The sequence below is a fragment of the Neoarius graeffei genome, chromosome 1 (genome assembly GCF_027579695.1).
Source record: "Neoarius graeffei isolate fNeoGra1 chromosome 1, fNeoGra1.pri, whole genome shotgun sequence".
Classification (NCBI taxonomy): domain Eukaryota; kingdom Metazoa; phylum Chordata; class Actinopteri; order Siluriformes; family Ariidae; genus Neoarius; species Neoarius graeffei.
Genome location: NC_083569.1, coordinates 40,510,777 through 40,523,122, shown reverse-complemented (window position 1 = coordinate 40,523,122; position 12,346 = coordinate 40,510,777). Strand labels below are relative to the sequence as shown.

At 40.5% G+C, this 12,346-nt stretch overlaps 1 protein-coding gene across 1 annotated transcript; it reads right to left on the bottom strand.

Annotated features, from left to right (window-relative positions):
• Positions 1 to 947: 947 nt before the first annotated feature.
• rgs9bp (regulator of G protein signaling 9 binding protein) lies at positions 948 to 8,210 on the bottom strand. Its single transcript, XM_060922937.1, has 3 exons — positions 8,121 to 8,210; positions 4,102 to 4,408; positions 948 to 1,315 (listed from the first exon to the last, which is right to left on the bottom strand). Exons 1-3 carry the CDS (start codon positions 8,208 to 8,210, stop codon positions 948 to 950), a joined length of 765 nt encoding a protein of 254 aa, XP_060778920.1.
• Between the last annotated feature and the right edge of the window lie 4,136 nt (positions 8,211 to 12,346).

Sequence of the window (12,346 nt, the reverse complement as noted above, 5' to 3'; positions counted from 1 at the left end):
GGAATTTCCACAGCGATCTGTGATGTCACAATATACTGTAGGAAACATGGATTTGAAGTGAAGTAAATAATCATGGAAAAATTAGAAATCTCTTTTGTCGATGTGCTGCCAAAATATAATAGCTGCAATAAAATATGTGGCAGGTCTGACTTTACTCAGTCATAACTAAATACGGTACTTTTCCAATTCATTTCACTGTGGTTCCAGAACAATTCCTGGTTTTTAATAAATAATACGCTGTAAGACAAATAACTGAATAATCAGCTGATTATGGAGTTAAGTCCATCAGTGAATTTAACAGTCGTCGCTTTTTGACAAGTTTTTTTTTTAAAACTATGGTCATCCTGATGTGCCAAAGAGTTGGAAAAAAAATTATATACATATAATTGCCTCAGATCTATTAGGTGGTGCATACCACAGTATATCTATTTAAAATCTTCACAAAAATTAAACAGCATTTAAATATAATTTCTTATTTCAAGCTTTGAATATTAACAGTGCACTCTCTCTCTCTCTGCAAGAAAAAAATAAGTCATACGCGAGGGTATAGTTTCTTTGGCTACTTAGACATTAAGCCAAACCACTTGACAGCAATATGGTTTAAAAGTGTTTATGACCATAATTATTACATAATTTATGAATAATTACAATTTTAACAATTAATATGCAGTTGATGTAAGAATGACTTTCCAGGAGGAACGACTGTGCTTCTTTTTGCGTTGTGCTCAAAACAGCCCAGCTAATTAAATGGTTTCTGAAAACAACAAATATTTTTCAGTAGCATTTTCTTCAGTGTTTCTGAAATCATAATATTCTTGGGATTTACATGTTTTTATATCTACAATTCAGAAGTGAATGTCTCTGAAACTCAGATGTTCATGTGAGAGAGAAAAAAAACAGTCATTGTTGGCTTTCTGAAATTTCAAGGCTCTCCAAACAGTGTAGGCTCAGACCAAGAAAACTACACCCACGGACAACACCACAGCAATGGCTGCCATACCACCGAACAGCATCACCATGAACATCTGGCTCCGGTCACAGAATTGCACCTGTGCCTCCTCCACATCGGTGCACAGGAGCCCCAATGAAGCACTGTCAGTACTGAGCAGCTCACTGTACTGGGGCCCTTGTGCCTCCACTGTCCAGCGCAGCACATTCACCTTCATCTCCATGTCTTCCAGAGTGCGGTCCACCTGCGCAATCTCCTGCTCCAGCTGACTTTGCTCAAGGTCCTCCGTACTGGCTGTCTGTTCTCCGTGCTGCTCCTGCAGATCAGGCATGCTCAGGGCACGAGCTGTGACTTCTGTCATAACTCCTACAAATTATACACAATTATTCAAGTAATTATTGTGTAAATTAGGAGAAAACAAAGTAAAACACAAAGCTTTATGTACTAGTGTAAGATTAAATGTCTGGAAGTCTGGGATGATGCTGTAGTTGAGTTCAGGCTGAAAAACAACCAAAAAAAAAAAAAAGGCCAAAAATCAGATTTTGGTCAAAATATTTTTTTCACTCTATAACATAGTGGGCGGCACGGTGGTGCAGTGGTTAGCGCTGTCACCTCACAGCAAGAAGGTCCGGGTTCGAGCCCCGTGGCCGGCGAGGGCCTTTCTGTGCGGAGTTTGCATGCTCTCCCCATGTCTGCGTGGGTTTCCTCTGGGTGCTCCGGTTTCCCCCACAGTCCAAAGACATGCAGGTTAGGTTAACTGGTGACTCTAAATTGACCGTAGGTGTGAATGTGAGTGTGAATGGTTGTCTGTGTCTATGTGTCAGCCCTGTGATGACCTGGCGACTTGTCCAGGGTGTACCCCGCCTTTCGCCCGTAGTCGGCTGGGATAGGCTCCAGCTTGCCTGCGACCCTGTAGAACAGGATAAAGCGGCTACAGATAATGAGATGAGATGAGATATAACATAGTTTGACACCTTGGTTTTAAGAAACCATAAATATTATATGTCAAAATGAACAGGAAATGCTTTCAGATTTTAATCTCACCTCAGTTATCTTCCAGTCTGTGTAAGGAGGCAATTTAACAGTTCGTCTCCTGAAAGAATGCTAAAGTCTCATTAGCAAGGTGTGATTTCCTCACAAGATGTTATAGATCCTGGCTGTCAAAATGACATAATGCTCCTGCGATGCAGTCCGAATCAAATGAAAGTTTGCGGGTAAGCAGCATTTAAAATGCTTTAACTTTACTTGCGGTTGAGATACATGCAAAAGAGAAGCATATGGGGCCGAGTAGAAAGTGTCCAATATTCACCATGTGAAAAGGTTTCCCAGACTTCCTTATGCATTTTGAAGACTGAACTGATAGTGTCTTGCAAAAGTCTTCATCCCTCTTGGTGTTTGTCCTATTTTGTTGTATTACAAGCTGGAATTAAAATGGATTTTTGGGGGGTTAGCACCATTTGATTTACACAACATGTCTACCACTTTAAAGGGACAAATTGTTGTTTTATTGTGACACAAACAATAATTAAGATGAAAAAAAAAAACAGAAATCTGGAGTGTGCATAGGTATTCACCCCCTTTCATATGAAACCCCTAAATAATCCAACTAATTCGCTTAATAAGTCACATAATTAGTTGATTAAGATCCACCGGTGTTCAATCAAAGTGTCACATGATCCGTCACATGATGTGTGTATAAATCAACCTGTTCTGGAAGGACCCTGACTCTGCAACACTACTAAGCAAGCAACATGAAAACCAAGGAGCCTCCAAACAGGCCAGAGACAAAGTTGTGGAGAAGTATAGATCAGGGTTGGGTTATAAAAAATATCCCAAACTTTGAATATCCCAGGGAGCGCCATTAAATCCATTATAGCACAATGGAAAGAATATGGCACCACTACAAACCTGACAAGAGAAGGCCACCCACCAAAACTCACAGACTGGGCAAGGAGGGCATTAATCAGAGATGCAACAAAGACCCCAAAGATAACACTGAAGGTGCTGCAAAGATCCACAGCGGAGATGGGAGTACCTGTCCATAGGACCACTTTAAGCTGTATACTCCACAGAGCGGGGCTTTATGGAAGAGTGGCCAGAAAAAAGTCATTGCTTAAGAAAATACGTTTGGAGTTTGTCCAACAGCATGTGGCAGACTCCCCAAACACAAGGAAGAAGATTCTCTGGTCAAATGAGACTAAAATTGATCTTTTTGGCCATCATGGGAAACGCCATGTGTGGCGCAAACCCAACACCCTAAGAATACCATTTCTGCAGTGAAGCATGGTGGTGGCAGCATCATGCTGTGGGGATGTTTTTCATCTGTAGGGACAGGAAAGCTGGTCAGGACTGAAGGAAAGATGGATGGCACTAAATACAGGGCAATTCTGGAGGAAAACCTGTTTGAGTCGGCCAGAGGTTTGAGACTGAGACGAAGGTTCATGTTCCAGCAGGACAATGACCCTAAACATACTGCTAAAGCTACACTGGAGTGGTTTAAAGGGAAACATTTATGGTAAATGTCTTGGAATGGCCTAATCAAAGCCCAGACCTCAATCCAATTGAGAATCTGTGGCATAACTTCAAGATTGCTGTCCACCAACACAACCCATCTAACTTGAAGGAGTTGGAGCAGTTTTGCCTTGAGGAATGGACAAAAATCCCAGTAGCTAGATGTGCTAAGCTAATAGAGACACACCCCAAGAGACTTGCAACCTTAATTGCAGCAAAAGGTGACTCTACAAAGTATTGACTTTGGGGGTGAATACCTATGCACACTCCAGATTTCTGTTTTTTTTTTTCATCTTAATTATTGTTAGTGTCACAATAAAACAACAATGTGCACCTTTAAAGTGGTAGGCATGTTGTGTAAATCAAATGGTGCTAACCCCCCCCCCCCCCCCCCCCCCCAAAAAAAAATCATTTAAATTCCAGCTTGTAATGCAACAACAAAACAGGACAAACACCAAGGGGGATGAAGACTTTTGCAAGACACTGTACATTTCTTTGATGCAGTGTGTACAGAACAGAAGATATAGTATACATAGTTTAAAAAGAATTACAGGTATTATAAGCACGCTAACTTATATATGCTACATTATGAATGTGTTGAATGACAATGTGGTTTCACCACAGTGCTTCTCTGTGCTCACCCTGCATGCCCGTCTGCACTGTGGCACTGTTGTTGGCCACCGAGAAACAGTTGCCCATGTGATAAACTTTGCACATGTCTGCATAAAAAAGCTCCAAGCAGGAGGAGAAGGCCACCCACTGCAGCTCTGTCATCTTCCTTTCCTCCTCAGGCAGGGTTTTATCCCTCAGCCGAGCCGTTAGGTGGTTACGACAGGACAGTGTGAGTGTCTGAGCACGCTCACGTGTCTGCTGGAGCTCACGGCGCAGACTCGTACTGTCTGTGCAACCACCAACACAAGAAGCCAGGTGCCGGTAACATGCCACCACCTATAAAATCAAAGAAGATATGCACTCACCAGCCACTTTATTAGGAACAGCCATTTTTCATTCAGGAAATCAGTATGAGATCAAGTAGTGGAGGATGTGGGTGATACTGGGAGGAGGTAGTGCTTGCTTTATTTTTACTCACAAAGAAAAATGTGCACATAATATCTGAGGTGGGTGGATAGATGGGTGGATAGATAGATAGATAGATAGATAGATAGATAGATAGATAGATAGACTGACTCACTGGCCACTTTATTAGGAACACCCATCCACCTACTGTTGTACGCAAGTCTCTAATCAGCCGATCCCTTGACAGCAGCACAATGCATAAAATCATGCAGATACAAATCAAGAGCTTCAGTTAATGTTCACTTCAAACATCAGAATGGGAAAAGTTGTGATCTCAAAGTGTGACTTTCACTGCGGCATAGGTGTTGGTGCCAGATAGACTGGTTTGAGTATTTCAGAAACTGCTGATCTCCTGGGGTTTTCACACACACAACAGTCTCTAGAGTTTACACAGAATAGTGCAAAAAACAAAAGACATTGAGTGAGCGACAGTTCTGTTGGTGGAAATGTTTTGTTGATAAGAGAGGTCAGAGGAAACTGGCCAGATTGGTTCAAGCTGCCAGGAAGGATATAGTAACTCATAGTAACTCTTTACAACCGTGGTGAGCAGAAAAGCATCTCAGCATGCAACAGCAGAACATTACACTGGGTTCCACTCCTGCAGCCAAGAACAGGAATCTTAGAATCAAGAACAAGTTCCTATTAAAGTGTCCGGTGAGAAGATAAATAGACTTTTTATGATCTCAGTGAGTCGCCTGATCTTTTGAGAATTATCTTTAATTTTCAGAAACAAAGTAGACAAGACTTATTAGTGACACTAAATGCTTTAATATGCTTTAGGATAAGCAACTGAGTAATAGGCTGTGACCAGTAAGGATTAAATAAGTGCTGGTTTTGGAAATAAACACATCAGTTTGGTTGAACAAAGCTTGTAAGGGAACTTTAAGGCCTCTTTGCCAAAAGTAGCATTTTGAACTAACCTAGTTTAACCTAAACTCCCAAATTAAGAACACCTGTTAATTGGTTCACTAATGAGGAAAAGCAAAGATCCATTACACCTTTACAGCACAAATATTCATCGTTGAGTTATTAGTTTTTCATGTCTTAATGCTTATCAAAGTACAGTTACAGTGGTGCTTGAAAGTTTGTGAACCCTTTAGAATTTTCTATATTTCTGCATAAATATGACCGAAAACATCAGATTTTCACACAAGTCCTAAAAGTAGATAAAGAGAATCCAGTTAAACAAATGAGACAAAAATATTATACTTGGTCATTTATTTATTGAGGAAAATGATCCAATAGTACATACCTGTGAGTGGCAAAAGTATGTGAACCTTTGCTTTCAGTATCTGGTGTGACCCCCTTGTGCAGCAATAACTGCAACTAAACGTTTCCGGTAACTGTTGATCAGTCCTGCACACCGGCTTGGAGGAATTTTAGCCCGTTCCTCCGTACAGAACAGCTTCAACTCTGGGATGTTGGTGGGTTTCCTCACATGAACTGCTCGCTTCAGGTCCTTCCACAACATTTCCATTGGATTAAGGTCAGGACTTTGACTTGGCCATTCCAAAACATTAACTTTATTCTTCTTTAACCATTCTTTGGTAGAACGACTTGTGTGCTTCGGGTCGTTGTTTTGCTGTATGACCCACCTTCTCTTGAGATTCAGTTCATGGACAGATGTCCTGACATTTTCCTTTAGAATTCGTTGGTATAATTCAGAATTCATTGTTCCATCAGTGATGGCAAGCCGTCCTGGCCCAGATGCAGCAAAACAGGCCCAAACCATGATACTACCACCACCATGTTTCACAGATGGGATAAGGTTCTTATGCTGGAATGCAGTGTTTTCCTTTCTCCAAACATAACGTTTCTCAGTTAAACCAAAAAGTTCTATGTTGGTCTCATCCGTCCACAAAACATTTTTCCAATAGCCTTCTGGCTTGTCCATGTGATCTTTAGCAAACTGCAGATGAGCAATAATGTTCTTTTTGGAGAGCAGTAGCTTTCTCCTTGCAACCCTGCCATGCACACCATTGTTGTTCAGTGTTCTCCTGATGGTGGACTCATGAACATTAACATTAGCCAATATGAGAGAGGCCTTCAGTTGCTTCGAAGTTACCCTGGGGTCCTTTGTGACCTCACCAACTATTACACGCCTTGCTCTTGGAGTGATCTTTGTTGGTTGACCACTCCTGGGGAGGGTAACAATGGTCTTGAATTTCTTCCATTTGTACACAATCTGTCTGACTGTGGATTGGTGGAGTCCAAACTCTTTAGAGATGGTTTTGTAACCTTTTCCAGCCTGATGAGCATCAACGACGCTTTTTCTGAGGTCCTCAGAAATCTCCTTTGTTCGTGCCACGATACACTTCCACAAACACGTGTTGTGAAGATCAGACTTTGATAGATCCCTGTTCTTTAAATAAAACAGGGTGCCCACTCACACCTGATTGTCATCCCATTGATTGAAAACACCTGACTCTAATTTCACCTTCAAATTAACTGCTAATCCTATAGGTTCACATACTTTTGCCACTCACCGATATGTAATATTGGATCATTTTCCTCAATAAATAAATGACCGAGTATAATATTTTTGTCTCATTTGTTTAACTGGGTTCTCTTTATCTACTTTTAGGACTTGTGTGAAAATCTGATGATGTTTTGGATCATATTTATGCAGAAATACAGACAATTCTAAAGGGTTTGCGAATTTTCAAGCACCACTGTATGAATAAGCTGAATAAAATTGCTGAAAACTTTATTCCATTGTGGATGTATAAAAATAGCAGTCCAACATTTTACAAGCTTTATCATTTCGTTCGTGTGGCCATAACTATTACCAATAATCTACTTGTCATAAGAGGGCTATTTCAGGATGAGTATTAAGGCTCTGGGCCATATCTCAGAGCTCCACATGCTGATGAAACACAGAGTACAGACAGTTTTGCACTAGTGTGGCTTCACTTAATAGTTTGTAAAATCTGTGACAATTTCTAATAAAATCAAACTATATTTATGACCATCCTCTATATTAATGGAAATGTTTGTCAAACAGTTTTCTTTGTTGGTAATTATAACCTAAATGAAATAACACTTTACACTGCAGGTAGAAAACATGCTACTGATGGCCTGTTTGCTGAATTCAAAGTCTTTTGCTGTCAATTTTCAGCTTACAATGGAAATAATTATGCACTGGACCGTACAACATCCCTGTACAGATATAGTGCTTTTTACCCTATGGCTACAGGGCATATGCTATTTCAATCCTTTTCTGCCAACATTTCTGCTTTATACAAAAGGAAATAAGGACACAAACTATCGTGTGGCAATTTTTTTTAATCAGCAAATAAGATATTAAGCTGAAATTAACTTCTTAATGAAAGTTAATGCAAAAGATCTCATAAACATCTGTTAGATTTAAATATGAATGAGTGATCCAGTATAGAGGTCAGCCAGACACAGTTTAATGAACAGAAACATATATATGCATCATATTATTCTGCAAAAATGTAAACCTTTAAGGCATCAATAAAAATAAAAACAATATTACAAGCAATGGCCAAGCAGATGAGATGAATGAATGTAACATAACTTGTGCAATAAATGAAGGAATGAAAAACTATTTCGAACCCACCTTTGTGAGGGAGTCCACCATGACTTGCCCCTCTTGAAGGGACTGTGCTGAGCTCCCATCATCAGTGACCTTGTTATTAGCGAGTCGCATAAGATTGTTTTTGTCGGGTGGATGAGGCAAACCCCTGTCCTGGTGTCTGAAAGGGTGTTAGTCTCACCCACTTAAATTTACTTGTTCAGCTTCACCACCTCTGGCTCATTTGTTTGGTGGCCATAATTGACAACTTGTTGTTCATCTAATGCCTGATCCAAAAAATTTAAATCAAAAACTTTTCAAAAAGGTCAGTGGTGCTCCCAAAACAAGGGGAACATATAAAAGAATTGCTGGCTAAGTTGCAAGCAGGGTGTGTTAATCCAGAAACTAACCCTTGTGCACTCAAGTACGCAAGCAAGAGCGGCTAAGCTCATTATCTGCTGCTGAGAGGTGCAACTATGCTGGAACCTGAGAAAACAGCACTGCCTCCACAACACCACAAAAAGACCCGTCTATCATTCTCTGCCTGTCTGCCTCCCTCCTGCCTCACTCTTCTTTTCAGGGAAGAAAAGACAAGCAAGAGCTGCAGATGGAGTGTTGTGTTTGTGATTACTCCAAGAACACTGATCTGATCTGTGGATGTTGAAATCAAGACAAATGTCAGTTCATCAAATCAGTGAATTTGCATATATGCAGTGTAGGCTGAACTGAATTATTATCATGTCAGCCCATACGTTTATACCCCATAATTCATAACAAGCAGTTAAACATGACAGGTGAGTGACCTCTGTGACAAAATCTGATTTAATCTGATTAAAGGCAGGCTAAAATAATCCCTAAACTATAGCAGATGGATTGCTCCTGATATACAAACTGAACTGCTTCTTTAGTGACTAATAAGGTATTACTTTCAGCCTAATGCTCTAGGTTTTATTTCTGTCTTCATAAATGGTAAAAAATTTCATATCCATAGAACAAAACGAAGGGGTAAAATGTAATTTACAACCTCAGTTTCAAAAAAGTTGGGACACTGTGTAAAACATATATAAAAACAGAATGTGAAGATTTGCAAATCATGGAAACCCTATATACAATCAAGTCACAATTCCAAGTCACCATTGTGGTGATTTTATATCCTTAATGTAACCACACACATATGTAACCATGCACACATGCCTTGATGTCATCATACAAGCAATACTTTGGTTTATGATGATTGTATTTTGATTCACATGTAACCACACACACCTTGATGTAATCACGTAAGCAATAATTTGGTTTATGATGACTGTATTTTGATTCAAAGCCAGTCATGATGATTTTCAGTAAAGAGTTAATGAAGTTGATATTACAAATAAATTGGTCAAAGCTTTATACTGTTAATGGAACCCTGAAGCATGTGTTGAACTAGAAATAACCTTAAACCAGAATCAAGCCTTGTTTGGATTTATATTATTGGAATGACCTTAAAAGCCTTGTTTGGATACATATTTGTCACTAAGCACAGGTGGTTTGCTTTAATATTGAGAATAATCAGGGAAGTCTGTCCTTGAATTGAGAACAGTGCAGTTCACTTTGAGGATCTTGGAAGAGAGAGGCAGAAATGTATCCTTATATAGTCTGGCATTGGTGGAATACTATAAAAATGGATGATATGAGATTTGGAACCAGTTCACTCTGCAGACCGAACTCGGCCATTGTTAATTGATTTAATAAAGGTCTAAACTTTTCTGCAACCTCTTTGAATCATTTTTGCTTGGGAGAGTTTAAGGTTTGAGAGTTTCCACGACACCATGTACTAAAACTTTTTTTTTTGACGGGGGGAGCGTGTGCTGGGTGCCCCCCCCCCCAAATCCGCACCAGAAGGCATCATTAATGCTGAATGATGTATACAGGTTTCAGAGCAATAAGCTGCCATCCAGACAAAATCTTTTTCAGGGAAAGCCTTCCTTCTTTCAGCAAAACAATGTCAAACCACTTTCTGCACATACTAAAACTGCACGGCTACGTAGTAAAAGAGTTTGGGTGCTAAACTGGCCTGCCTGCTGTCCAGATCTGTCTCCCATTTAAAATATTTGGTGCATTATGAAGCACAAAATGCGACAAAGGAGACCCCAAACTATTGAGCAACTGAAATTGTATATCAGGCAAGAATGGGACAACATTTCTCTTTCAAAACTACAGCAATTGATCTCCTCAGTTCCCAAAAGTTTACAGAGTGTTGCTAAAAGTAGAGGTGATGCAACACGGTGGTAAACATGCCCCTGTCCCAACTTGTCAAGTCAAGTTTATTTCTATAGCGCTTTTAACAACAGGCATTGTCGCAAAGTAGCTTTACAGAATTTGAATGACTTTAAACATGAACTAATTTTATCCCTAATCTATCCCCAATGAGCAAGCCTGTGGCGATGGTGGCAAGGAAAAACTCCCTCAGATGACATGAGGAAGAAACTTCGAGAGGAACCAGACTCAAAAGGGAACCCATCCTCATTTAGGTGACAACAGACAACATGATTATAACATTAACAGTTTTAACATGAAGTCAGTTTCGTTGATGTTATAACTCTTCAATTGATGGAAACTTGAGCGCAAAACTGTTCATGACAACCGCAGTCCTCAGCCATAAAAGCATTGCTGTAAGTGTCCAGAGTGTCCTCCAAGTGTGACTTTCAACTGTCCATATGGGGCCGCCCTCCACAGGAGCAATGTGATGAGACTCTGACCAGACATAGGGCATCGGGATGGATCAGGCAGGTCCGAGGAGCAGAAGAGGTCAGCATCTCGATCTCAGGATTGAGATGTAACTCAGAGGGACAGACCAGGGGGGAACACAGGTTGTAAAGTAACACAGGCATGAGGGAGCCCCGGGACATAAAGCAGCTAGCCACTACACCGTCAACAAACTCCAGTGAGCAAGCGAGTGGGGGACTGACAGCATCCATTCATCCCAGTTTACCAAAACACTCTAGATCTGGAGGACCCTCCAGATCTACACCTTTACCTCATAAACACCATTAACAAAAGGCTTGACTAAACAGATATGTTTTCAGCCTCGACTTAAACACTGAGACTGTGTCTGAGTCCCAAACACTACTTGGAAGGCTGTTCCATAACTATGGGGCTTTATAAGAAAAGGCTCTGAAACATGTTGCTGACATCAAATTCAAATTGAGCATATATTTTTTTTAAAAATACCAAAAACAATGAAATTTCTCAGTTTCAACATTTGATATGTCGTTTTTGTAAGATATAGCAGCTCCTTCCTCCCTACTGCTGTGAGACTGTACAACCGGCACCTCACCAAACACAGCACCAGACACTCCTCACAATAACGAACAATACTGTCCAGATCACCTCTACATCCATAGAGACCCGTCTAAACGTATACTGACTATCAGCATCAGTACTTTACAGCGAACTGCTAGCTCCACATGGTTAAAATGGCTCTTGTGCAATACACCGACTTACTTGTGCAATACTCATCTCATCTCATTATCTGTAGCCGCTTTATCCTTCTACAGGGTTGCAGGCAAGCTGGAGCCTATCCCAGCTGACTACGGGCGAAAGGCGGGGTACACCCTGGACAAGTCGCCAGGTCATCACAGGGCTGACACATAGACACAGACAACCATTCACACCCACATTCACACCTACGGTCAATTTAGAGTCACCAGTTAACCTAACCTGCATGTCTTTGGACTGTGGGGGAAACCGGAGCACCCAGAGGAAACCCACGCGGACACGGGGAGAACATGCAAACTCCGCACAGAAAGGCCCTCGCCGGCCACGGGGCTCGAACCCGGACCTTCTTGCTGTGAGGCGACAGCGCTAACCACTACACCACCGTGCCGCCCACCTGTTAATTTATGCACATTTATTTTTTATCTCTAAATTTGTAGTTTATTTCTTATATATATATATATATATATATATATATATATATATATATATATATATATTTTTTTTTTTTTTTTTTGTATACTTAGTACTTTTGCACTACTCCTTCACTGCCTTATCTTTTTCTCTTGATATATTTTGCTGCTGTAACAATGTAAATTTCCCCTTGTGGGATAATAAAAGGCTATCTTATCTTATCAATGAAATATAGGGTTTCGCATTCTGTTTTTATTTACAGTTTATACAGTGTCCCAACTTTTTTGGAAATGGGGTTTTGTGTACACACACAGAGTTGGTGAGGGAATGTAGACCCACATGTACAATGGAGTCGGTGTGAATATGGAGCGAACGTAAAT